Source organism: Neophocaena asiaeorientalis, unplaced genomic scaffold (assembly GCF_003031525.2).
Source record: "Neophocaena asiaeorientalis asiaeorientalis breed wild unplaced genomic scaffold, Neophocaena_asiaeorientalis_V1.1 scaffold138, whole genome shotgun sequence".
NCBI classification, from domain to species: domain Eukaryota; kingdom Metazoa; phylum Chordata; class Mammalia; order Artiodactyla; family Phocoenidae; genus Neophocaena; species Neophocaena asiaeorientalis.
Window position 1 is genome coordinate 6,699,240 of NW_020172632.1, and position 26,965 is coordinate 6,726,204.

The following is a 26,965-nucleotide window of genomic DNA, read 5'->3' on the forward strand; positions in this document are numbered from 1 at the left end:
CCCTCTTGGTCTCAGTTCTGCGCTCTTGGGCAAGGTCCACGGTGATGCAGAAAGGCACCCTGCAGCTGGCAGGGGCTGGGGCCTGCTTCTGCTTCCTGCAACTCATCGGCACAGGGGCTCTTTTTTGATGTTGCCTGGGGCCCCAAAGAATAGTCTTTTAGGACAGACCTGTCAAAGGGGTCTCCAGGTTGCTGGGCAGTTTCCTGGGCTTTGGGCCGGCCCTCCACCACCTCTAATCATGTAGCAGCCTGGCCAGCCCCACTGGGAGGTCTCCGAGGAGCCACCGGGGAAAGTGCCTTGAGTGGCTCTACTCTCTCCTCACCAGCCCAGGGTGCCCTGGCCTGGTTTACGATCCTTCCGTCTCCTTCTGGGGCCTCTGCTCAGAGGCACTGAGCTTGGACTGTCCTGGCTCAGTGGGGAGGTGCAGCTTCTCCTGGTGGCACAGGACTGTCTCTAGGGGTGGTGGATTATCCTTCGCCTGAACGTTCTCAAACGCAGACAAGCCAGGTTGGCGATCTGATTCTAGGCTGTGCTGACCCCACCCCAACCGGAGTCCCAGACGCGCTGCAAGTGGCACCCGCGGGAGCTCTCAGAGCCCTGCCAGCTTCAGCCTCACCCCAACGGGATTCGCTTTTGAAAAACTGAGCCAGAAGTTCTCACCTGACACAGGCACAGGCATAATTCGTTAAAGAGAGAATACGATTAAGTGGAAATACTACCTCCTTTTCGCCACTGGCTGCTTCACAAAACCAGAATAAAATCTGCCTGAGGAACTGAGGGCAAAGGGCAGGGTGATGCCTAGTCTGCTGGCTCCTTTGTGACATTTAGGCCAAAATGATACACAACCTCAGAAAGTATGTTACTCCATTCGGTTTTGAAACCTATAAAGTAGCCCCAAGACCACACTGTACCTATTCTTTGTTCAGAAAGTTCTAGAGTGGTCCCACTAGTAGCAATGTTATTCTCCACTTGGAATAACAGGCTGAAGGTTTCCCACCTCTGTGTCCAGTCTCAGCACGGCCCTGTGCATGCAGTGGTGCTTACTAAAGACTGCCTGAAGGGGCTTGGTCACCTTTCTTAACAGTCCAGGCATGGCAGAGACAGGGCTCCCTCTCCGGGCCCAGTTCTAAGGAGGGAACGGGATCCATGCAATGCTTTGCCGAGCCTTGTGCTGCGGTCTCACAGCTGTTGTTTCACGCAGCCCCACGATGAGCCCTGTGAGGTCATCACCCGGACACCCATTTTGCAGATGAGGGACTGGAGGCCCAAAGAGGCTGAGCTGAGGCCGGGACGGTGTTCCTAGCACTAAGCTCATCCCTCTCCTGTCCACTCTGAGTGATCAGGGCAGCACCCTCAGGGGACAGAGAGAAAGGGCTTGGGGGGTAGGTCCTGTCCTCTCCCTACCCTCAGCTTGGGGGTCTAAAACTTCCAGGCTCTATGATGCCCACTCCTTGGCCGACCCCAGAACCTGCAATCCATCTCATACCCCAATCTTGCCCAGGCCCAGGCTCACTCAAGGCCAGGTCTTTCTGCCCCCAGTGAGGGGCTGGTGAGGACATCCAGATTGCTCTAAGGGAGGTTTGGCTCTGGAACTTAATACTGCACCCTACCCAGAGGGGCACACGTGATATGGGAAAGGAAGGAAACAGAAACACTAATTAGAAAAGATACATGCACCCCTATGTTCATTGCATCATTTTTTTACAATAGCCAAGATACGGAGGCAACCTATCCATTCATCTTGGATAAAGGAAATGTGGTACACACACACACACACACACACACAGGAATATCATTCCTGCATAAAAAAGACTGAAATCTTGCCATCTGTGACAACATGGATGGACCCTGAGGGCATCATGCTAAGTGAAGTAAGTCTGATAAGGAAAGACAAATACTGTATGACTTCATTCATATGTGGAATCTAAAAACCAAAGCAAATGAACAAACGTAACAAAACAGAAGTAGTAGTTACAGATACAGAGAACAAACGGGTGGTTGCCAGAGGGGAGGGGGGGGGGGGGGGGGGGGAGGAAACAAGTGAAGGAGATTAAGAGGTAGAAACATCCAGTTGCAAAATAAAATGAGTCATGGGTGTGAAATGTATGGTGTGAGGAACAGAGTCAGTAACTATATAATATCGTTGTATGGTGACACCATCAGAGTAACTAGACTTATTGTGACAATCATTTTGAAATGTCCAGAAATACTGAATCACTATGTTGTGTAACAGGAACTAACACAGTGTTGCAGGTCAATTGTACTTCAAAAACAAATGAACTCATAGAAAAAGAGATCAGATTTGTGGTTACCATTGGCAGCACGTGGGGCTGAGGAGGTCGGGGGGAGGATTGGATGGAGACAGTCAAAAGGCACGAACTTCCAATTACAAGATAATTAAGTACTAGGGATGCAACATACATCACGATAAACAGAATGAGCACTGCTCTACGTTATACGTGAAAATTGTTACGAGTAAGTCCTAAGAGCTCTCATCACAAGGAAAAAACATTTTTTTCTATTTCCTAATTCTGTATCAATATAAGATGATGGATGTTCACTAAACTTATCGTGGTAACCATTTCATGATGTATGTAAGTCAAATCATTATGCTGTATACCTTAAACTTACACAGTGCCGTATCTTAATTATATCTCAATAAAACCAGAAAAAAAGAAAAAAAAAAAAAAAAGGAGAGATGTTTTCAGAGCCCCTGAGGTTGGCTGGGTGGAAAGGGTCAGCTGGCCTCACCGCAGGGCTAGCCTCTCCCTCCCCTCTGGGCACCAACCTCCGAGCCTACGAGAGCTCCACCCCTGTACCCTGCTTGGTGAGGCCAAGAGGGCCCTTTTCAGCAAGACCTCAGCCTTCAGGACCACCCTCTTTAAACGTGCCATGAGAGTGTGACAGACTGCTGCTCAAGGACATGGACATGACGAAACTCCCACTAAGCCAGGAGGAAGTCCTAGACTTCGGGACACTCTGCCCTCGGTCCGTCTGATAATTACCCATTCCCAGCTTCTGGAACCTCAGTATTACTACAGACTTAACAAGCTGTTAATGGCCTTTGCCAGAAAAAAAAAAAAAAAAAAATTTCCAAAAAAAAAAAAAAAAAAAAACACGAAGCAATCACCAAACCCAAGCAGCTCGAGTCCTGAACACTGCTTTTAAGGCCTCAAGTTGGAAAACATGAACTGCTTCCTAAGAGGCTACCCTGAGCCAAGCATCACACCAAGAACTTGAGCCTCCTCCTTTCAGCAACCATACAAGGAAGTACTGGTCTCCTTCCCATTTTACAGATGCACAGTCTTCCAAGAATCAAGAGGGGTGGGTGGTGGAGTACTCCATCCTCTTGTGTCCCCTAGACATCCCCCCCCAACCCCCCAGACATCCTGGAAGTCCAAGGCCACTGCTGATTTCCACACCAAGAGTATCTCTAGTGTGTGGCTGAGGAATCTGAGAGTTTCTGACTCAGGAGAAGGAACACTTGGCTTTCAGACCCTGCCACCCCTCCCACGGGTTCCTGCGGAGGTCAGCTCAAGCCAGCCGCCTAGCAGGAAGGGGCCACTCTGGGAGCTTAAAAGGAGCTGGTGAAAACACAAGCTCTGGGGGATTTGAGGAAAGAAAAGAAAACTAGAGCTGCAATTGGTGTGGGCTTGCTTCCTTTTAGGATTAAGGGGCCAACGAAAGACAAGGACCTCCCTAAAAATCTTTCAACGCCACAGATGCTGCAGCCATCACCGAGAAGAATGCGGCAGCTGGGTGTGCTGTAAATACAATTCCAGACAGAGTGGAGGGCTGTGGGGTGTGGCAGACGCCTCTTCCTCCAAAAGGGAGGCATGTGTGCGTGAGTGGGGCCATGACCTCACGCCCAGGGAACCGGAAACCTGTGCAGGGGCCCAGAGCATCCCAACACTGACAAGCAGGAGTGGAAAAGACACGCAGGCCTCCAGGCAGGGCAGCAAAGAAGGGAAGGAACACCCTAGAGCAAAATCCTCCTGCTCTCACTGTGAAATGCCCCTCTCCTTACTCAGACTTCTGGCTTTAGATAGTCAGATACCGGAGAATTCCCAAGGAGGGCAGAGCACAAACTCTCTGCCACGGCGCCGGCAGGACCCAGAGCCGCGTTCAAACACTCAGAAGAGCGGGAGCCAACTGTGAGAAGGTGCTGGAACAGGGATGGCCTGCCAGACCCCTGCCTGATGGTGCTGTGGGACCCGGGACCTGTGGGTATGGAGCTGCATCCCAAGGAGCAACCACTGTGTTGCTGCTATAAAGGGGTGGGCAGGGCACTTGAGATCATTTCCTCTAGAGGTTTCTAAACTGTCCTTTTTGGCAGTGGAGCCCCTCTGGGCAAAAGAAAGCTTAGGCAGGAGCTTGGTATATGAAAATGGCAAAAGCTCTGAGTGGAAGGGAGCACTGGGGCCCTGGCCGGCCTGGCTCCTCACAGCTGGGTGGTACCACCAAGAACCACGGCTACAGATTCACCCCCCCACTGGACCGGGGGGGACGCTGAGGCCTGCTGGGGCCACCGAGGTGAAAGTGATTCGTCCAGAGTCAGACAACTGGTGAGCTGCAGGCAGAATAATGCCATAACCTGCCTTGGGTCCCAACAAACTGTGACGGTTGAGCCAGCTCAGGCTCACCCTACCTCCCAAAGGTGGGAGGAAGCTTTGGGGACCCACACCGCTGCTCGCGGACATAGACCCCTGCCTTCCAAATTCCTCAAATTCCTCCCATGGAAGGCTCCCAAATGCTCCTCTTCCCCAGCTCGCTGGGGGTCCCCTCAACTCTGCCAGGTGGGCTGCCCAGCTGTGGGCAGAACGGGCCGCTGGGGCCCTGGTCACGCCCTCTCCCCTCACCCCTCCAAGCTGCGAGACGTGGAAAGACTAACAGGCTTGGAAAGAGGAGAGAAGGCGGGTGCACACAGATGGCCGGGAGATGGACAGACAGACAGGCGGTCAGTTACCTGTGGGCCGGGCCCCATAGGCCCCATGCCTCGGGGAGGGTTCATTCTCTGCATTGATCCTCCCATGTTGGGGTGCCCTGTGTGACAGAGCGGGTAAGCCGTGAGTGGCAGGAGGTGGAGGCAGACAGTGGGGGGGGGGAGCCCCTCCTGGTGCCCCCCCACCTGTGGCCCACCCTGCCTTGTCTACCTTGTTGCCGCGTGGGATCCATGGAATTGGGCAGCAGTGGCTGTGTCCCAGGAACTCCTCCCGGAGGCTGAAAGAGACGTAAGACCCGAGGTGAGTGGCTGCTCCCCGGAGCTGGGGACAGAGGGGAATGCACCTGCCTGCCCAGGCTTCCCACCTGACCATTTAGGGCCACTCATGGCCTCCCCGAGACCGCTCCTGCTGCCCGCCGGCTGGGGGGGTCCCCGGGCAGCAGCAGTCAGCTCCAGCTGGTGTTATGGAAAACTGCAGCATGGGTGGGTCAGCATGGGTGCTTCATCTTTGGGAGAGGAACCACGGCCCAGGCGCTGCCGTCTTGAAGCCCCTCCTGGTGCCCCCCCACCTGTGGCCCACCCTGCCTTGTCTACCTTGTTGCCGCGTGGGATCCATGGAATTGGGCAGCAGTGGCTGTGTCCCAGGAACTCCTCCCGGAGGCTGAAAGAGACGTAAGACCCGAGGTGAGTGGCTGCTCCCCGGAGCTGGGGACAGAGGGGAATGCACCTGCCTGCCCAGGCTTCCCACCTGACCATTTAGGGCCACTCATGGCCTCCCCGAGACCGCTCCTGCTGCCCGCCGGCTGGGGGGGTCCCCGGGCAGCAGCAGTCAGCTCCAGCTGGTGTTATGGAAAACTGCAGCATGGGTGGGTCAGCATGGGTGCTTCATCTTTGGGAGAGGAACCACGGCCCAGGCGCTGCCGTCTTGGCAGGTCTGTGTACCTGCCAGAGCCCAGGCACACTCTGGCCGGGCCACCAGCCACACCCCCCTCAGAGGCAGCCCTGCTCCCTCCCTCCCTTTTACCACCCAAACTCCAGCTGATGCAGTTTAGGCCGAACCCTGTCTCTCCTTTGCCTCGTGGAGAGTGGAGATGTAACTCGTTTTATCCCCAACTCCCAACTGTGGGGACCCGCGAGACCCACTAGCTAAAATCCTGCCACCGTGGGAGGTCCTTCTTCAAGGGGGCAGGGGAGGAGGTGGCTTTTGAGATTTATATGAGGGAGCTGAGGTCCAGAGGCCTGAGGGCCCCCAGTCAGCCCCCAGTCACCTGCCAGCAGAGCCAGGAAGAACACCCAGGACTCTGGACCCCAGGGGCGGAGGAGAAGGCCTCTAGGAGAGGGTGAGCGGGAGGCTGAGTGACAACCTGCCACCCAAAGCCTGGTGCCTGTGGCGCGTGCTGGTGTGACTACTACAGAGAAGATGAGGACGGGGCCAGCGGTCTCCTGAGTGAACGCCTGGCACACCGGCTACGAAAACCCCTTCAAAGCGATTTGAGACTGAAGTTATTTCAGCTGCAATATGAAAAAAGAGGAAAGCAGAGCTGGGGGACGGGGAGGGAAAGGGAACTTCGCTTTTAGAACCCCACGCCTTAGGACTAAGCACAGGCCCTTGGCTTGGAGAGGAAAGCCTCTGTGAAAGCTGGGCACCTGTGCCGGGGACCTCCACCCCCGCCCCCTGCTTTGCCCGGGTCCCCCAGCCCCGACTGTGCTGTGGGGATGATGGCCGAGTGGGGAGCGGATGGCCCAACAGGAAACTCCAAACCAGTTCTGGAATGAGGTGGTGGGAAACAAAGGGACAGCTTCTCACTGTTTAGCTTCAGAACGGGGTGTGTGCGTGTGTCTGGGGAGGGGGAGGCTTCTGGGAGGACCATGCAAGCCTGCGGGTACTTGCTGCTTGAGAAGTGGCATCCGGCACCTGCTGCTTCCATCTGCCTGGGGCTGCGGAGAGTCTCTCTCTGTGGCCCTGGGTTTCAACTGTTCCGACCTCCTGCTTTCTCCCAGCTCTGCTTCCTCCCCCGAGTTCCCAAGCTCTCAATCACCTGGCTGGTTTGTGTCTGCCTACTTGGGGGTTTGGGATATTTCTCAAGCCTGGTTTCAGGACTCCGAGAGGACACAGGAAGACCTGCCACTGAGGCTGTTTGGTCTGGGGGCTCTTGGGATGTTGAGGTGCCGGGAGACCCCCCACCCCGGGCCTTGGTAAGTCCCCATCTAACTCTGATGGAGCGGCCGTAGGGGGTTGGACAACCACTTCCTCTCCAGGTAGCCCAGTGTTGACCACCAGTTCTGGCCGGAGGCTCTTCCTTGGGTTCCCCTAACCCTGCTGTGTGTCAGAACTCAGGAGCAGAGCAGGGCTTCCCGGAGGCCCAGAAGGGACCCAGGAGTCACTTCCTTCACTGGAGTGACCCTGAAATGAGGCAGTCTGGGCCTCCTCTACCAGGGAAGGAAGGAGTGCAACAACCAAGGTAAACGGGGCCGCACTGCAAGGGCTGAAGCCCTCAGGCGTGAGAAAGGAGAAAAATAACGGCTCATATATGGGACTGCAAGCACAAGCCGTGCACACACCCTTGGGGCCTGCTGGGGAGGGAGAGAGATGCTCTGGGGCTGTCCCACAGGCTCCTGAAACTAGGCCAGCGCCTCGCTTACAGCACCATGGGGCAGGCGCAGGAAGTGTCTGCCCAGTGAACGGACAAATCCCACCAGAATCTGCTGGGTCATTCAGCTGCGTGCCTGAGTCCATGGGTTGGGTGCGGTAGGGGCTCCGCTGGGATGTGATGTCAGGGCTGCCTGACAACCCCAGACTCTAGCCTTCCTCTCCTTAACCCTGCTGAACCCCACTGCTCACCGCCCATCCATCTACCCTGGGTTGAAACACCACAATGCTCTCTGTACAAGGCGCCAAACCCCTAGCCAGGGAGGCAGATGGAGGACGGCCTTGCAAGGCTTTAGGGCCAGGTCAACGACCCTGAGCTCCCGGTCTCCCTAAGTACCCTTCTCATTGCCCTAACCCAGGAGGTCACGTGGGCCTGAGCTGCTTCTGCTTCCTCCTCCTGCCCTGGGGAAGGCTGAGCTAATGGGTGGCATAGAGGCTTCTGTGGAACAGCAGCCCCAACTGAGGCACTCTCCAAGAGATGCCCAGGGGCAGTTCCTGGGACAGGGACACATCCCCCCTTGGAGGAAAGAAATGTCTTGAGTCCACAGGAAGCTGGAAATCGGTATAGATTTCCAACGGGGGAGTGGTGGGGAGGTTGGCCCGATTGACTTGTAATGCGAGGTACAGATGATGGATTTATTCTCCACGTGCCCTCTTGGGCACTTGCTCACGCTTAATTGATAAATAGAAACAAACGTCTCCTCTCGTGTCCCTTAACTGCTGGAGGAAGGGCCACAATTATGATAAGGAAGCATCTGCTCCGCCCCTGGGGCAGAGGCCAGTCTGGGCTAAGGAGAGCCCTGGGTGGGCAGGAGGGAAAGTTGCTGCTGGGGTCCGTGCATGTGATGGCAGAGAAGGCCCACTCGATGGCCTGTTAAAATCAAAGGCAAGGGGCAGCACTTTTACACCTATGAAAGCTAACTGAACCTGGCGAGGTGGAGAGGAAACAGCACTGGGCCGGGAGCTGCAGACTGACATGAGCCCAGCTCACTGAGACGCTTAAGGAAGTCACTGCTCCACCCTGACCCTCTGTTTCCTCATCTATGATATATCCTAGGGTCCCTCTTTGCTCAAAAAGCTGGGTCTCTTAATTATTGTCCGAATTTTTCCCCTTTATGTCAGAGAAAACAGGAAAGAAAAGATTTTTGGAGAAAAAAAATTAGTGGAAACTGGTAGGCTATTTAACTTTAAAATTGGAGTCCCCTGGTTATGAGCATCTCTCCAAAGTCCCTGTATTGTCTCACTCAGGAGTTTTCTTGCAGAGTCTTGAGAATGAAAGGGATCACATTCAGGTAATGCCAATCTAGCTGGTGACCTAACTCCCATCTCCAAAGGAAACAAGGGCTGGATGTACTGGCACTGCTGGTCAGACTTTCTGAAGGGTTTCTGCAAGGTCACTCTAAGAATTATGTATACAAAGATGTATGGGCATGGAAATAAATTTCCCTGATTTTTTATTTAAAGTTTAAGTCTGTCTACCCTAAAAAGAAGATAATTCATCTTTACCTCTGCAGCTCTCTTCCTGCCCCTGGATGGGCTGAATCAGGTAGGGCAGCTGGGGACCGATTTCTCCAGACCACCTCGAATTGCCAACCCTAATGGGCCAGGATAAGGCCCACAACTCCAGGCTGAAAACCCCTCCCCGTAAGCAGACCACTTTTCTAATTACATGAACAAATCCTTTCTTATTCTGAGTTGGGTCTGGGAAGCAGGCAGACATTGCTTAAAAACTTACAAATGTCCTCCTTGCTGCATCCAGGCTCCAGATCTAAGCATTCCTACTGGCCATTTCTCCCCTTAATAGCAGGATTATATTTACCAGCCTTGGCAATTCTCAAAAGCTTCCAGGAAAAAATGCACGTTGTCAATTAACTTCATTAAGAAGGAAGACCCTTTTCCAAGAAGGGGCTGGAAGGGAGGGGCTGGGGCGTTACCACCTTCTCTAGGATAGTGGAAACCCTGCATTCCCCGCCTGCTGCTCCAGAACTGGCTGCCCAAAGCCCACCGGTAGAGGCAGGTGAAATGTTGAGAGGGGCTGCATGGGGACCTGTTTATAAGCCTCCCACATTAAAACTGTCCCTCCACCTCCCAGCCCTTCTCTCAGATTGTGATCTGAGTCCAAGTCCAGCCGGGTTCACGGGTGGCCGAGTGAAGGGAGAGAACATGAAAAGGTACAGTACCTGGTTTCCCATTCTGATCGGAGGCCGGGGGCCGCCTGCGTATCGCGGTGACATAAAAGGCTGCAATTACAGGGCATTAGTTCAATGACAGCCTGCACTCAGCGGTGACAGACAGAAATGTGCTCCTCTCCACAAAGTCCAGTTTTGTTACAACTAGTCATCTTTTAAACTCTCTTCCTCCCGGTGGCCTCTTCCCTCCGGGCAAAACTTCCTTTGGGTGGAGGGAGTGATAGGTGCATATACCCTGCACCTGTTGGCGGAGATCTACTCTGGATGCCTGCCGGGGCAGCAACTGGGACCCGGCACAGGACACGGAGGAACGGTTACAGCAATGCAGGGCAAAGGAGGAGACCTCTGCTCTTGGTAAGGGCAAGTGAAAGAATCGGAAAGGGACTTGTACAGAAAATTTTCAAGCGTGCAGACAAAGCTGGACGCGCGGTCACACGCACTCACAACACCGACAAAGGGGGTGGGGAAGGGGAGCGCCGGGGAGGAGGTACACAATGAAAACAGTAAGGGTACAGCGGGCGCCCTAACTCAATGCGGGGGGTGGGGGTGGGGCGCGGGGGAATGGGCAAGAAAGCTTTCTCAGCAGCGAGAGTGCACAAAGAAAAGGCCAGGGATGCAGCTTTGGTTACAAACAATGGTTAACCAAACTCAAAAACCAAACCAAAAGTGAGAGGAAAAGACAAAAACGCAAAGGCCGCTGACAAGGTCACAGAAATAGTTTTCCTTTTCTTTTGGTTTCATATCCAAGCGGGATGTGATGTCCAAAGAATGAAGACTATCTTTAGGAAAAAAAGATATATTTTGGGGGGAAAAATCTCCTTGGTCAAATCTCCTCAAAGGCAATGGCTAGAGCACATTTTGATTTTTGTTTTTCCTCTGCTGGCTCTGTCCTCCTGGTGCCCCGCGCCCCCCGGCGGGCGGGCGAGCCACAGTGCGTTTACCTGACTGTGGGGTCCCATCATGCTGCTGGGATTGTGAGGTGGAGGCTGTGCGTGCGGCGAGGGCTGTGACCCCGGAGGACCCTGTGAGGCCAGACAGTAGAGGCAGGTTATAGATCACAGCACATGGAGAAGCGCAGGAGAAGCTTAAAAGAACAAAAATTAAACCAAAACGAAGGGCGGGCGGGCGTGCAGGCGGAGGGCTCTGGTTGGCGGGGAGGTGCAAGCTGCTGCTTGGGTCGCCGGCTCAACGGTGTGAACGGCGGGCAGGAGGGAGAGAAGCTGATAAAACACATTCACGGGGGACTTACAGGCACGACAAATAAAATCAAGCTCCTTTGTGGAAGCACACAGGGGGCGGGCCGTTGCAGCGGAGTTTGCCATGTTAAATACGTTGATTGAGATGGGGGCGGAGCGCAGGGACGCACAGAAACTGACCCACCCTGCAGGGCACCCATGAGCCGCCCCCGGGGAGGGGGGCTGCGGCTGCGGAAGGACCGGGAGGCCCTGCCCTCTGGGAGCTCCTGGGCTGGGTAGATGGAGACGGGTCGTGGGCCAGGACCGGGTGACCAGTCTACCGAGGGGAGGGGCCCTGATGGATGAATGGGAACAGACAGGAGGAGCGAGGTGGTGCCAGAGACTGAACACATGGGGGACAAGAGGAGGAGACGGTCACCGGGCGCCCACTCAGCGCACTCATTAACACGCCTTCACTTGCAATTGGTCCCGTGACATGGGTTTCGCATTCCTATTTCCACCAATGACGAAACTGAGTCTCAAGGGATGAGGAGATTTGGCCATGGCCACATAACCGGTAGATGGTAGAGAGAGGAGGAGAAGCCCAATGGGTCCAAGGCTGACCCTGACCCCTGCAGCCAGACCTGAGCGGGTGTGTGCGGGAGCAGTGGGACGGGGCTCTCCATTCCAGCCACCCCCATCCCAAGCTGACCCCTGAAGCCCTGGGCTATGCTGGCCTCGACTCCCCACAGAAGAGATGAGCAGATGAATTCCCTTAAACCACGGAGTTGGTCAAACCGTGGGCTGCAGCTCATTAGTGGATGGTGAAATCAATTCAGTGGGTTGCAGTCATTGCTTTTAAAAACACGGAACACGATAAAAAGCAGAATAGAGGGCTTCCCTGGTGGCGCAGTGGTTAAGAATCCGCCTGCCGATGCAGGGGACACAGGTTCGAGCCCTGGTCCGCAAAGATCCCACATGCCGCGGAGCAACTAAGCCTGTGTGCTGCAACTACTGAGCCTGCGCTCTAGAGCCCGCGAGCCACAACTACTGAGCCCGCGGGCCACAACTACTGAAGCCCACGCACCTAGAGCCCGTGCTCCGCAACAAGAGAAGCCACTGCAACGAGAAGCACCCCGCGCACCGCCACAAAGAGTAGCCTCCGCTCGCCGCAACTAGACAAAGCCCGTGTGCAGCAACGAAGACCCAACACAGCCAAAAATAAATCAATAAATTTTTAAAAAAGAATAGAAAATATTGGACAGCCTTGTGTGTTTTAAGGCAGATACTTTTCATTAATCTCTGTTTATAAATATACGTGTGTGTGTGTGTGTGTGTGTGTGTGTGTGTGTGTGTGTGTGTGTGTGTGTACTGGGTCACTGTGTCAAATGTATTTTCTACTGCAGGTCACAGTCAAAAAGCATGAAAATCCAGTCAGGGAAGTGCCCTGCTACCCACTCGGGACGTTGGGAGTGGGGGGCCGGTCCTGCTGATGAGGGCACACCCTAATTCACTCTTTGCACTGGGGGCTGTGCTGCTACCCTTGGAAATTGAGAAAAATTCAAAACACGCGTGGGGGATGAGTGTGGTTTCATTAAGAAAGAGAGGGAGAAGGGCTCTTTGAGAGACCCAGGCAGGGCTTTCTTCCTCAGCCTCCTCCCTCGAAGCCAGGCTGCGCAGCCTGCTGCTGGCTCCGGAAGCAAAGCCCGGAGCTGGGAGAGGGCGGAGGGGTGGGAGAGGGCCGGCGGGCATGGAGACAGACAGAGGTGTGCAGAGAGAGGAGAGGGGGCCGTGCCCAGGACAGGCCTGGAGCTTCTCGGCCAAGTGAGGGGCTGCTCACTTCCCAAAAGCTCCGCGGAGCAGATGTTCCCCTACCTGCCACGCTACTAATTTCAACAAGTGTGTGTCTTTCTAGCGGCTGCCAGCAGCGGCATGGTTTGTTACCATGAGCAATTTTCTTAATTAACAGACATTAATTAGCCATTTAGCAATTTTGCAAGCATTTGTTTAGCGGCTTTCCTAAACATGAATACCACTGTGATAATGGCACTGATTAGAGGGTCCCCTAATTAACAGTACAGGGAAGGAAAATTGAAATCACATAAATTAAAAAGGGAGGGGAAGTTAATGAAGGCGGGACACATTTGCACCTGCAAGTCTTTTGTGCCATGAAACTTGGGTGCAATGTAAACAAAAGAAGATAGTTCGAAGCCAACCCCCAAAAAAAGGAAAGTGAAGAGAACGGAGGAGGGTGAGGTCCAGTCTCCAAGAGGGGGCAAAGGCCTTCTGTCGGGTCCTCAGTTCTCGGCAGGAAGGAGTGCCTCCTCCCTCCCAATCCTTCGCCGCCCGCCCTGGTAACATGGTGATCCTCAGGGCCAGCGGTGTGGCTCGGGCAGGTCCCTCACACCTGTGCACCCCGGCAGCCAGGGGAGATCAGGAGCAGCTGACTCTCTGAGTGATCAGAGAAAAAGTAAGCAAAGCCCCTCGGGCACAAAGCGGTCCTTGCTGAGCGCCAGCACTCAAACCCGAGTCTTGTCGTTCCAAGCTGCCCCTTGGCCCTGCATTCCGGCTGCCTGGGCCCCCGGAGGTCCAGAGGGCAGTGCTGGCGTGTGTGCTTCACCTCTGCACCTCCCCCAGAAGCTCTCTCTGCAGGACCCTGCTGCCTGGGCCCTAATGAGTGGGCGGGGAACAACTTGGCCTCCCTGCCGCTGCTTCAGGACAAATGACAAGGAGTAGCAGTAAGGGAGTGTGGCTGGTCCCTTACTGCTACTCCTCTAGCTAAGGCTAGAGGCCCTAGCCCAGCAACTTCTCTGTCCCGGGGGGAGCTGTGGGGAGCAGGCTGGTAAGCCCTGAGAGGGGGCAGTGGTTCTGAAGTCTCTCCTCTGACTTGGAGCTGGGGTTTGGAGTGCCGAGGACACGGGAACCCTAGCCCAGGCCAGCCGGTCACCCAGAGAGAAAAGCCCACCACAGTCTGGACACAGGCGAAGATACAGCTCAGCGTTCACCTTCCCAGGGCATGAAGCTCCTCTCCCAGGCCCAGTCAGGGTGCCCAGGCTCTGCTTATGTACCTCCCAGCACGGCCCCCAGCACTACTGGGAACGTCACAGCCAGAAAGCTTTTATTACGTGGAGCCAGACGCCCACCTTTGCCAATGGGTCACCCACATCCTCCCAAATCTCCATCCTCTGTATCTCTGCTACCTCCACTCAGCCTGACAGCTCTCCGTCACTGTATCTGTGTCCGGGTTCTGTCCCTGAGACTGGATGCAATAGCGCAGGGAGGGCCCTGCACACTTGGCTTGTTCTCAGGAGCTGAGAACGGGGCTCCACAGTGGGAAAATGTTTGCTCGTGTAAAGATGATGACAGACGTGTTGCCCATCTCCATGAGGAGGTATGGCATCTGCTGCCCTGTGCTTTATTAAACCACAAAAACGTGTTCTTCTCTTTCTAGTCTGCATTCTCAACAAGAGACTGACAGGTAGGTTTAGAGAAAACAGACCTTTAGTCTTTTCAACTTGTTACCCACTCAAGCAAAAGGCTATGTAGGAGGCAGACAAAAAAAAGAACTTGTTTTAAGATTCTGACCTTTGTTGGGATGTTGGCTTTTCTCTTCCCCAGATGCTGCACAGATCTGGCAGGCAGGTGGAGAGGACAGAGGTGGAAGGTGAGAGAGGGCGGGAGTCTTAAAGCTGGTAATACCGAGTGTTCTCACACAGGACAACTCTCCCCCCTCCCACCCGCCCTCACACTGCCAGTGGGGCCTTCCTGGCTTCTACTTGCTGAAAGCTTTAGAAGAACCCAAAATAGGTGCATCTGGAAGCCTGCTTGGCCAGGATGACCCTCTGCATCCAGCTCCATTTAGACCATCTCCCTCACAGACCTCGGAGGCTTTTCATCCTAGGTGCTGCCCTATCAACCCTCCTGACGTGCCAGAGACATGGATACGGGCAGACATCTGAGGTGAGCAGAATATAGGGCTGGACCAGGCTGGGGGGTCCCACCAGAAGCTTGGGGAGAACCATACCTGCCCAGCAGTCACCTGTTTGTTGGCAGCCCTGAAAGATCATCACTGCTTCCAATGCTCTTCGTTCATGGGGAAGAAGAGAGGCGCAGGACAGGGGTATGATTTGTCCAAGGCCACACAGATGAAGCTGGCAGCTGAGCCACATCACCTAACTCCAGCCCAGGGCTCGCTCTCTTCATGGTATCACGTCCCCATCCATGCAGACAAAGAAACAGGGTTTGGAAAGAACTGGGTTCAAATCCTGACTCTGCCACTGACTGCGCTTCTCTCATGAGTGAAATGGGAACGATTACAGTAATAATAACGAAGCCACACCTGCCACACGGTACAGACGGCCTTCACTTGCATCAGCTCATGTCATCTCAACTCCTCACTGGAAGGGCTCTTAACTGCTCCATTTTATATAGCCACAGAACTGAGGCTCAGCAAGGCGAAGCCACTTGACCTGGATTACAAAGCTATTAAGTGGTGGGTCCAGGCTGATTCTAGAGTCCTGGGCCGCCTAGCTGGTCCACCATTCTACAAGCCCGTGAGCAGTGCTCCTAGAGGCTGAAGGACTTGTGGGTGCATCCAGCCACTCACCCACATACATATCCTGGGTGCTGACCTTCCATGTGTCTGGCCAGCCCATGCTGGGGTGAGGGAGGGTCACATAAGTGCATTGGACTCGTCTTGGCCCTGAAAGCTCCCAGGCTAGCTGGGGAGAAGGATGAGGACACAGTGACAAACAGGCTGGAGTGTTGGTTTAAACTGCCATGGGTTCCAAGAGAAGGTGACAGGTAAACCAAAGCTCAGGGAGGCCACAGAACGGAGGCCAACAGGGAGCTGGGATGAGAACTGGGGGCCCCTGGCGGGTCAGAACTCTTTCCATCGTACAGTCCTGCCTCCATGAGGTGACGGCAAGGAGACCTGTGCTGAGGGGACACCCCAACTCGGGAAATCCCTGCCACTGAATCTGGGAAAAGGAAGGTGACTTGCCCACTTCCTGTCTGGGCCTTGCTCTGCCTCAGACCCTGTTAATGGACTTGCCATTCCCCTCAGACGTTACGGAAATACGTTAACTCCCGCACTTCCTTATTCTTTTTCCTGCCACTTCGGCACTGGGTGGCAGCCTCCGAGAGCCACTTAGGCAGGGCCCGGGGAGTCTCTGCTATGGACCATTCCACTAAAACCCTAGATGCTGACAGTTGAGTGAAAGTGCCTGTGCCATCATCGACGTGGTGGGGAGCAGAGTACAACAGATCCAAGGTCTCTGCAGAAAAGCACCTCAGAACCGTCTGCAGGACCCACCTATGCACTCCCCCCTCCGAAGCTATCCTTGACAGACATGCTTGTGCACAATGGGGAAAGCTTCCTGGCATCCATCCCAGCTCCTCCAGGACATGCTGTGAGTATGGTTTCCTCATAAGGAAAATGGGATATTCTACAGGTATTGCAGGGAGGTGGTACAGCTGACGGTGCTAGGCATAGGTCCCCAAGCTTCCACAGTCCCCACGCCTGATGCTCCAGAGCCACTCACAGCCCATTTACAGGGAAAGCGAGAGCTAGACTTACTCTGTGGGATCGCCCTCCTCAGCCTGTTGAAAGCCCACACATTCTCCTTTGCGAAGCCTGGCCTATTCTACCCAGCCAGGTGCACTCCAAACGTGGTGCATCCTCTTTGGACATCCTGCCTTATTTGTGGATGCCACGCGGGCTCCTCCAGGGCAGTGACTCAGTCCCCACATGGACGTCCAGGGCAGGGCCTGAGCAGAGCAGTGAGGCGTGGCCAGCAGGCGGACCCCTCAGCCACAGTCTGCCAGCCCCTGGGTGGGCACATCTAACACTTTTGGGTTCCAAAAAGGAACCAGGAGGAAACGTTAGTAACAACAGGAATGACCACGCTGGTCCTCTGAGCTAAAGACTCTTGGGAGTGAGGGAGGACAGTGCCATAAAATTAAAAACCAAATAAAAAAGAAAATCTGTTTTTTTTTTTTTTTTTTTTTTTTTTTAAGGAGAAAGGTAATAAAAGCTATATGCTAAGTTTAGTATTTCCAAAACTCACGGCTCCTTCGCCAAATGCCATCCCATACTCCCCAAAGCTGCCTTCAACCTGCCTGGACATCATGGACTCCCAAGAGAAACAGAGATGAGACTGAGTCCCAGGTTTTCTGGGTGCAGAGGTGGGCCAGTGGGGAGAACTCGGCTGTTAGAGCCCATGGCACTGGGGCTGGAGTCCTGCCTGACAGCCCCAGGCACGGGGCTGCTCCTCCGTAAGGAGCGAAGAATCCAGGTGACACTCTCCTTGCAGAAAAGCTGTGAGAGTGCTCTGGGAACAGCTGAACACCCCGTCATTACCATCAAGGCCAAATCTGCCTTTAGTCAGAAGGCCTTTGGGGAAAGGGGACTTGAAGTTTTAGGTTGCTAAGAAACAAAACGCTCCACACATCCCTGTTCCCCCCAGCCCCCGACTCCTGGGGATACTGGCCAGTGGTCTGACAAGAATGAAGGGGTGGGTTTCATCAACTGGCAGCAGGAAACGATGACCCGCATTACTGGTGACCTGTGCAATCCGCCCGTTGGGCGTGTTACTGTAACTGAGTGAATATAAAATTACATTAATTATACACATGGCAACAGGCATGCAACAGACAATCCAATTTGCTCCTTGGACACGAATGCTGACAGGAAATGCCATAAGCCCATTCTGGGGAGAGGGCCAAGGTGTGCCCGTGTGCCACTGACATCCCAAATCTGTCAACACGATGTGCCTCCACCCATAGCCTCCCTGTGGCAGGAGGCTGACCACCTGGCGGGGTCAAGGAGCTGCTGACATGCAGCTCATCTCAGAAAAAGTTATTTCTGCATTTCGATCCATGGGAACGAACTTGTCAGTGACTCGGACAGTTGCCTTCCTATCCTGCTTCTATCTGTCCCCTCTGGGGAAGAGGCATCTTCACGTGTGTACGTGGGCAGTAGAGGCTGGAGACAGAGCTAAAGTTACCAACTCAAGGCTACAGGGGGCTGAGCTGGGCCACATCCAACCGTGGAGCTATGGCCAGGCTGCAGCACAGCCCTGAGAGCTCACAGTCAGGGGGCTGCCGGCCTCCGGGAGATGAGCCCACAGCAATCACGGCCCTCCGTGGGCACCAGGTAAGGTAGGTCTGACAAGTGGTGGTGGCCCATCTTCCTGGGATGGTGGGGAAGTTGCCAGTGAGAGGAGCAACAGTATACGACGTGTCTCCCTTGGAGTCACCTCGGCATAACCTCAGGAATCCTCAAAGCCACCGGGGACCACTATGTGCAAGGATCAGCGAAAGACTCATTGATTTCCGGCTGAGCAAAGGCCCCAGCTGACCTCCCCTCCTCCCCATGCCTCTCCGAGGAGCCAGGACAGTGCTGGGCAGGTGGCGAGGGCGAGAGGTCTGTGCGCTTGTGAATCTGGCTTCCCGGGACGGGCCGCCAGGACACCCCGCAGGAGGCACTCAGATCATGTTTTACTCAAGAGGTCCCATGGAGACAGAGACGCAGAATCAGCAGGCGACGGTTTTCAAAACAAAGGGAGGAAACATGGCAAATGAAAGTACAGGCGGCGTCCAAGACCTAACCAGAGGCCCCCCCAATGCTGCTCCCTGAGTCTGCCCCAGCCCCACGCACAGACGGGAAAGCCAAGCCCCAGGGACGTGGGCTCACTGGTCCCAAGTCCTGGCTTGGCGCCCTGCACCACACCCAGAGTGGAGGCTGGGGTCAGCAGCCGCACAAGGACCCCAAGAGCACGGCCACCACTGTGGCTGAGCTACAGAAAAAGTCGGCAACCTATGGCTCAGGGCCAAATCTGGCCTGTCACCTGCTTTTGTAAATAAAGTTTTATTGGAACACAGCTACGCTCATTTGTGTACCGTCTGAGACTGCTTTCATGCTGTATCAGCACAGTTGAGCAGTTGTGACAGAGATCAGATGGCCCACAAAGCCTGAAATATTTACTATCCAGCCCTTCACAGAAAAAGTCTGCTGACCCTTGAGCTTAGTAATGGTTTTCAAGACTGAAGAGGGAAAAAACTGGAGTCTTTTTAAATTCTCAAGGAAAAGCAAAACAGTGCTAGATCTACTTTCTGATTTTAACCTCACAACTCTTTAATAAGATAAATGAAGCAAAAATTAACCCCATTTTACAAAGAAGAACACTGAAGTCCAGCGACACAGCATTATTTACCAGAGCCAGGATCTATCCCACTGACGACAAGCGAATGAGTGCCCGGATCCGGGGTCAGCAAACCTGAGTTCTGGTTCCCCCACCAACATGCCATGTGACCAATCTCTGAGCCCCGGTTTTCTGGGCCATTGGTCTTAAACAAGATGATCTTTCACTACTATAACACAATAACCAGCATTCATGACCAGTTGTTTGGTCCCAGAACATCTTCTTGCTAACCATCTTCCCTGCGTTCATTCTTGCCACAATGCTGGGGAACACACTCTTCCCTCGCTCGCCAGCACAAAACGTTCTGGGGACTTGATTCCAACCCTGAATTCTTTCAGCAGGTTCATGCTGTTTGACCCTCGCCTATGCAGTGAATTCAGAAGAATTCTCTAGGGTTACCTCAGGAAAGGGTTCTATCTACCTTGAAAGGCTGTGCTTGGGGTGGGGGAGGGGCAAGGAGAGGCGACACTGCTTCCAGCCGCTGCTGCTAAACCCTTGAGGCCTCCCTGCTGAAGATTCTTTGTATGTGCCTCTGTCCACAGAACTCAGCACTCTTTCCAGGGACACAGGAAAAAGCATTAATACGCAGAACTTATAGGCAGAACCCACGTCCACCTGGCAGTGCACCCAGCCACTGGGTCCCAGCACCCAGGGCTGAGTGTGTGCTAAGCGCTGGAGACACAAAGATAAGCAGTACTCTGGCCTTCCCTGAGAGAGTCCCAGGCAGTGTGGAGATAGCAAGGTTTAACTGTGACCGCAGCAGCATTCCAACAGAGGCAGGTACCAGGTGTGCGATTACAGAACCATCACATTGCATAGGCAGGGCATGGAAGGATGAACAGGCGTCCTCTGGCAGAGCAGAAATGAAAGGGGCTTCTGGGCTGAGATCGGCATCTGTGTGGCAGAGGCAAGAGGGGGCGTGGTGCTGGGGGGGGGTGCCTCATGCACAAGATGGTGACCCTGGGGCTGGGACCTTCAGGCTGAGGAGTGGGGTCATTCACCTTTGGGAGCTCGTGCAAGGGAGTGGTGATCAGACCTATGTCTTGGGAAGCACACATCCATCCCATTCCTTTCCAAAGACGTTTCTGTGCCCTTCCTTGAGTTAGAAATAAAGACCTGTGGCCACTGGAAAAGTGAGTTCACAACTGGGGTGCTAATTCGCATCTCTTGCTAACTACACATGGAGTGTGTACCTGCTCCGCCACTAAGCCACACTACAGCCCTGAACAGCCAGCCCTCTTTAATGCTGGCGAGGGTTTCCAAGACCCAGTCCCAGCCATGTGGGTTTCTGGCCGACATCCGGATAGCACACTCTCTCCTCCCAGACGTCTACTGGTTGCAATAGAGACCGGCTCCGTGGGTAAGTGGGAGAGGCAGAGACACACCCAGGATCCAGAGCCATGCCAATCCCGCAGAACACAGGGAGGACACGCCTACCTTGCCAAGAGAACCAAATCTCCCCCCCAACCCCCAACAAAAGACTGCCTTTTGCGCTGAAAGTGGACAGGGCTGCAAAGACGCATCCCGCTCCTGCCTGCCAGCCTCCACGCCACCTCTTGCCAACACTCAGGCTCCACTGTTCATCACGGCAGCACGGTGAAGGCGAGGTGCATGTTAAAAAGGCACTGCCTCGTCCACCCAGATAATTCCTGCTCGACTTTAAGCTCTCCCGGCACACGCGTGCACACAGCCTTCCTGCCCTACCCCCTTATGCCTAGACAGACGATCCAAAAAGTACAGATTCGTCCTACCAACTAGGACAGGGAGACCAAGGCTGTGGAAGCTATAAATCCAGATGCCAGAATTCAACCCCAACTGTCCACTGGGCAGAAGAGGACTGAGAAGGAAAACAGGAAAGTTGGCCACGGTTTCCCCTTTAGTTTTATGGCTTCCAGGATGAATGGGTGGTTTCTCGTGCCTCTTCTCCCCTGAGACGCTTGGGGAATGGCCCAAGATCTTATCTTCCTTCCTTGGCTAAGGAGAAGCAACAGGATGGGGTGAGGGAAAGAACCAGGACACTGGGGAGAGACGGGCTGAGGAAGCCCGCCCACTGTCACCCAGGCAGTGGGCTTTGAAACCTGGAGCACCTCAGTGGCAACACGAGGGGCAGCCATGTGGAAGAGCTCTGGATTCATGGACCAGGGGCACGTCTGCAGTCCCCTCCCAAACTCCCTAACCTCGCCTGTAAAACAGGCCACCCCACAGAGAGCCACAGATACCGAGCGTCCAGTACTTCGTCCAGTGCTGGGGACCAGCCCTCACCACAGGGCAGCTACCGATACACAGAGCTGTGCTCAGATCCTCCCTGCCCCAAGGAATCCTTCAGGAAGCCCCTCTTTCCCTGACTAGACCTTCCTATTACCCCACTCCCAGGGAGCTGCCCCCTTGCCCACTAACATGTAACCCGTCCGAATCTGAGCTAGTCTCAGGCTGGACTCACGGCCCTCACCAACCCCACCTGATGTGGGGTGCTCTTCAGCCAACTCCACAAAAGCCATCTGGCCCCTGAAGTGCTCCATTACTTCTTCTGCCCCCCAAAGCCCTTGATGCCCCCAGAGGACAGGGCCTGGGCTTCTTCTGTTTACCACTGCACCTCCCATGTCTACTCCTTCTAACGTTACATTTTTCTGATGGGCAGACTGAGGCCCAGAAAGATAAAGGCACTGCCCCAGAACAGACTGCAAGTCTCCAAACTCTTAGACCCTTTCCATAACTCCAGAATAAGTCTCTCAGAGTTAGATATTATAATTGATCTGAGGAAGGGGCACTTAATCAGATTCACATTTTGGGTGTACATTTTTTAACCTTGAGGCATGGATGGGACAAGACTTTGTCAAAGTCTTCTTGAATAAAAATGACCCGATATTGAAGAGGCTTCAAGAAGGGGAGGGGAGAATTCTGCAATCTGCAGAAGAGGCCCTGCAGACGTGCTGGGCGGGGCAGGGCTGGGTCTGAGAGCAAAAGCTCTGGCCCTTGTCCCAGGAACCAAGAGCTGGTTCAACAACGGGGTGAGGGTAGCAGGGGCTAGATCACAAAGAGGTCTGGATGTCGTAAAAAGAGCCTGGACTTTATTCTTTTAACGAAGGGATACCACTGACAAGAAGAAGACCACTTGACGGAGGGGATGAGCCACTCCACTGACCTGCAGGGAGCCCAGGCTGGAGTCTGCCACGCAGACCAGGAACACCTGGAGCCAGGGACTGCCTTGCCTCCCAGCCCTGGGAGCCCAGCAGGGCCAGGCGGAGAGCTGTCCCTCCTGGATGTACGTGGAACGGATGCCCAGAAACCAGCCCCTGGAAAGGAGCCCTTGTGCAGACACCTGATCTGCCTTTCATTCTGAACACATTCCCAAACTCAGAGCCGGTGAAGCAGGTAGAGCTGTTCCTGTTTCACAGGTGAGGAAACTGAAACTCCAGTGATACCCAGGTGAGTCACTAGTGACAGAACTCAGGAGTACAGTCAGTCCTCCATATCCACGGAGGCAGAACCCGACGACAGGGAGACAGACTGCACTTGGCCATTTGATGTAAGGGACTTGAGCATCCACAGACTTTGGTATCGGTGAGGGGTACTGGAACCAATCTCCCCGTGGGTACCGAGGGACAACGGCAGAAGCAAAGACCCAGCCCCCTGGGGGAAGAGCTGACAGTAACTCACAATAGCAAGCTCACCCTGATGAGCTTGGCAGGAACAGAGCCAGAGGCTTTTGGACATACAACCTGCTTTCCTGCTTCCACCTCCCCGTCAGCTCCTGTCGGTGGACCAGGGACAAGGAGTCAAGGTGGCAGGGCCCAAGGGGACCGCCACGTGGGCAGGGTTAAGGAAGGTGACACGTGAGAGGACCAAATAAGACCCAGTGCTTAGCAGGTGCCAAAAACGTCAGTCTAACCGAAGGGTTAAGCACTAAAAAGCCAATCAATCTCGAGAATACCCCGAACCTCTCCCACACTTCACTGCCACCAAGGCTGTACTGAGCCTGAGATTCCTTATGGAAAAAGAAGAAAACTCACGGCGACACTTGCTCTTGGTTGAGCTGAAGACCTACCTCCATCCTGGCCTCTAGCTCGCAGAAAAGAACAGCCCAGGACACCCCTGCCTGTATCCACAACACAGGAGCCAGAGTGTTTACCCGCGCCAGGCAGGGCTTCACAGGCATCATTTCGTGGTGTCTTCATATCCGCCCCAAGAGGTAGGGGGTATATCTTCACCCCAACCTGTCAGGTGAAGCAGCTGAGGTTCAGAGAGTTTAATGGACTTTCCCAAGGCAACCAACGTGCCAACCCAGGCTGCATGACCCCAGGGCTGTCAGGAAGCACGTTTAGAGAGGGTGAGGGAGGGATGGGACACACGGGGGCAGATGAACTAACAGGCACGTGGGAGCTCCAAGGGCCCAACCGCTGGGCTTCTGACCATTGGTCAACACTGGGTCACGTTTCCACGGCAGTAATAAACCATCACTGAACACGAGTATACGTGCATGTGTATAGTCAATCCTCACCAGCGCTCTGAAAAAGAAGCACTGCAATGTGCCGAACGACTGGTTCCCAGCACAGCCGAGGAGATCAGTGCCTAGAGAGCTCAGATAACCCGCCCAGAACACGTCACCAGGAGTGGCAGTGGGCTGTCTTGCTCCAAAGGCCCTGCTCACAGCCACTGAGCACTGACAACCCTCTTTGGCCAGGCCTCTCCTGCAGCTGGGTGCCCTCTGCTCCCCTCCACTGCAGACACAGCTGAAGTGGTGTCCCCAGGGTCAGGGAGCCCCTTAGAGAGCCCAGCACGGAACAGACACTTCATGAAAGCCATGGCCCCACCGGTGCTCTTAAAAAGTCTAATCCCACCCTCTTGGTCTTAGCAAGAGATGGGGCTTCCTGGAACCCAGGGGTGGGCCTAGGCCAGGGGTTTCACTGATTCCAAGGCCTTCGTTTAAGGGAAGGAGCTTGTCAGGGAAAGGTCAGCTGGGGAGTTAATCTAGGCAGAAACAGGACATGAACCCAAAATCCACACTACGGGTCTCCTGCTATGTCCCCAGCTCTTAGAAGAGCACCTCAGCAAGGTGAGAGAAAGCCCTCTGACCACCCGGTCTGGGCCCAAGGCCCTGGGCCCAGCCCAGACTCCCCAAAGGGCACTTTCCTTTCAGGGCAGCATGATCTTATTCAGGGGGGTCTATCTCAATCCACGTAATGCCAAGGTGTGTTAATTCCAGGATTCCGCTGGAATTCCCTTCCTCAAACCTCTTCTGCTACAGGGCTGAGAAATTTGATTTTTTTTTTTTTTAAAGGAAAAATACCCTCAGCATGATTTGTAGAGAAGGAAGCAAGAGCTGAGGAAGGTCTACCCCACCCCCTGCCCCCCCACCCGTGAGAGGTGGGGAAATCTTCTGGGGGAACGGAGGCACCCATGGCAGAGCAGCTCTCCAGCACGGGGGGAGAAATGCAATTCTAAGAGAAACCCAGGTCCAAAGGGGAGAAGGATAAACCAGCCCAAGCTCTTAACAAACCAGAGGTGAAGGCACTGCTGACACCAATCCTCGGGCATCAGATCCATAAAAGTCAGAGATTCGGGCGTCGGTTTAGAGCTCAAGAGAAGAGGCCCAGAGCGGGGGGGTCGTGGCCCCGGGGGTCTCCCGGGGCGGGAGAAGCAGCAGCTGAGCACGGCCCCCGGGCCTCCCACGTCTGAGGGTCCCTCCGGAGCCTCTCCCCTGCCTCTCCCTGGAGAGGGATTGGAGCCAGGACGGGTCTGGGGCAGCAGGGGCAGGCGGCAGGGCTGGCTGCAGCCCACGCGTTCCTGGGTGTGGGGCTGGCTCCACGACAGGGGGCGGTCGAGGCCTGAGGAGCCGCCGGGTGCTTTGTTACTGAGCAAACCTCCCAGGCACTGACTGCTGATGCATAGCTAACAGGGTGGCAGACGCTGATTTATGTTCAACTTTCCATTTCATCAGCGAGAGTGGAGTTCACATTTTGGGGAGGGGGAGGCGGTCTGCGTGTGCAGACGCAAACATGCCCACGCGTGCACTCAGGCACAAGCACCGGTCACGGCGGCAACTTTTTCCCCCCTTTTTAGGAGGGAGGGCAAGGGGGCGAGGCAGCCTGGCACGTCAGGAGTAACCTTTTGTCCACGGTTGCTAGGAGTCCCGGCCGGTCATCTGCCGCTGGGCAGACGTTAGGCACCAGGCTGGTTGCCGGGCGGGGCGGGAGCACAGACTGACCTTTGTGGAGGTAGTGTTGGCAAGAAAGAAAGTCCTTTTTCCCCCTCTCTCCCGCCCTGGCCTTTCCGCACAGGCCGGGTGAACGTGGGGCAACGTCTGCGAGTGGGTCCACGGCAGGGAAGGGAGGAACAGCCTGGTGCACGACGCTTCAGAGTGGCAGGGGTTCATAAAGGCCTCTTGGGCACCCCTCGCTAGAGTGATGAGCAAACGAAGGTCCAGACAGGGGAGGGTGGCCCCCCAAGGACACACAGCAGTTTGGCAACAGCGGGGCTGCACTCAAAGCAGGCGTCCACCTCCCAGGGTAGGGGTCTTCAGGCTTAAAGGCTGCCTCTGGCTTCATCTCAGTAACGGGAGGAGAAAAAAAGTCGGGCGTTCCGTTGAGGAGGGGGGGGGGGGGGGGGGGGGTTCCGCTGTTGCAGGCAGCGAGTCAGTTTGGAAGAGGCGGGGGCTCGGGGTGGGAACAACAAGCCCTCCCACCTCCAGCCGTGGCCCAGGGCCCGGCGTTTGCGGCGCCCCGCCTCTGCTCTAATCCTTCTCAGCGGGGGGTGACCCTGCCTTCTGTCAGGCTGGAGGCAGACAGCAGGGCGAGGGGCGGGGACGAGGGGGTGCTTCTGTCCCCCGGAGGACCCCGCGTGCTCACCCGGGACACAGCTCCTCTGTCCGCTCCCATGGACCAGTGCACCTATCAGATCCCCTCCGCCCACAGGGAAGGAGACAGGGCAAGGGGCTGGGGTCAGAGAGCCGGCCCAGAAAGGGGAGGAATCTGCTCCCCAGCAGACAGGGAGTTCATCAGGAAGCTCCGAACACCACCACCCCGCCCAGGCCTCTCTTCCCTGAGCAGCACTCTGGCCAAGCTGAGCCTCGCTTTCCTCACCCAGACAGTGGGAATGCTAGCAGCTCTCAGGCCTACCTGACAGGCAAATGAGATCACAGACGGGGCACCTTCGCTGATCTGGAGGGTGTCCCACCAGCAACTATGAGAGGGCTTCAGCCAGTTCCACTTTAGGACCCGGGATCACGGCTGGGGAGGCCAGGAAGGGCTAGCCTGGGCAGCCCCGGGACCACATACGGGGTCTCGTCCCCTGCAGAGGGAAGGCTCCAACAGGGTAGCAGGTACCGGACACTCGGCAAGAGGCTGACTCTCAGCCCCACACCCGCCTCCTGCTCTGCCCTACCCCGCACCTCAGTCCAAAGCAGGTCTCCTCCTGGCCCTGCTCCCCGCGCCCCCCGCCCCAGCTAAAACATCCAGCGAGGGGTCACCCGTCGAGGGCAGGGGGCACCAGCCACCGCACTCAGTCACCACTCCAGCTCAGGCCTGACCACCTCCCATGGGGACCACAGCTTGGGCTTCACACCTCCATGCTGGCCATCCTGCCATGAGCCCAGCCCCTCTAGGCCACTGGTGCTCTTCCTGGGACCATGTCACTCCCCTTCTTAGGGACCTTCCACGGCGCCCCTCTGTCTTTAAGTTCAAGTCCTTCATGTGTCTGTGTGGACCTCCTGCCATCCCAAACTTACCCTTTCACATCCACGCCCAGGCACACTGGCTCCTCTGTGTAATCACCCCTGCCTCCTTCACCAGACAGTCTGTGTGAGCCAC

The 26,965-nt window shown here is 55.2% G+C and overlaps 1 protein-coding gene across 1 annotated transcript in view; it reads right to left on the bottom strand.

Moving 5' to 3' along the window:
- The window catches only part of SSBP3 (single stranded DNA binding protein 3), a 159,723-nt gene that overhangs the window by 16,154 nt on the left and 116,604 nt on the right, over window positions 1–26,965 (bottom strand). The window contains exons 3-6 of the mRNA XM_024739245.1: window positions 10,723–10,803; window positions 9,773–9,832; window positions 5,537–5,603; window positions 4,967–5,043 (exon numbers count right to left, since the gene is read on the bottom strand). Coding sequence (XP_024595013.1) covers window positions 4,967–5,043; window positions 5,537–5,603; window positions 9,773–9,832; window positions 10,723–10,803 — 285 coding nt within the window. The remainder of the gene's footprint in view (window positions 1–4,966; window positions 5,044–5,536; window positions 5,604–9,772; window positions 9,833–10,722; window positions 10,804–26,965) is intronic.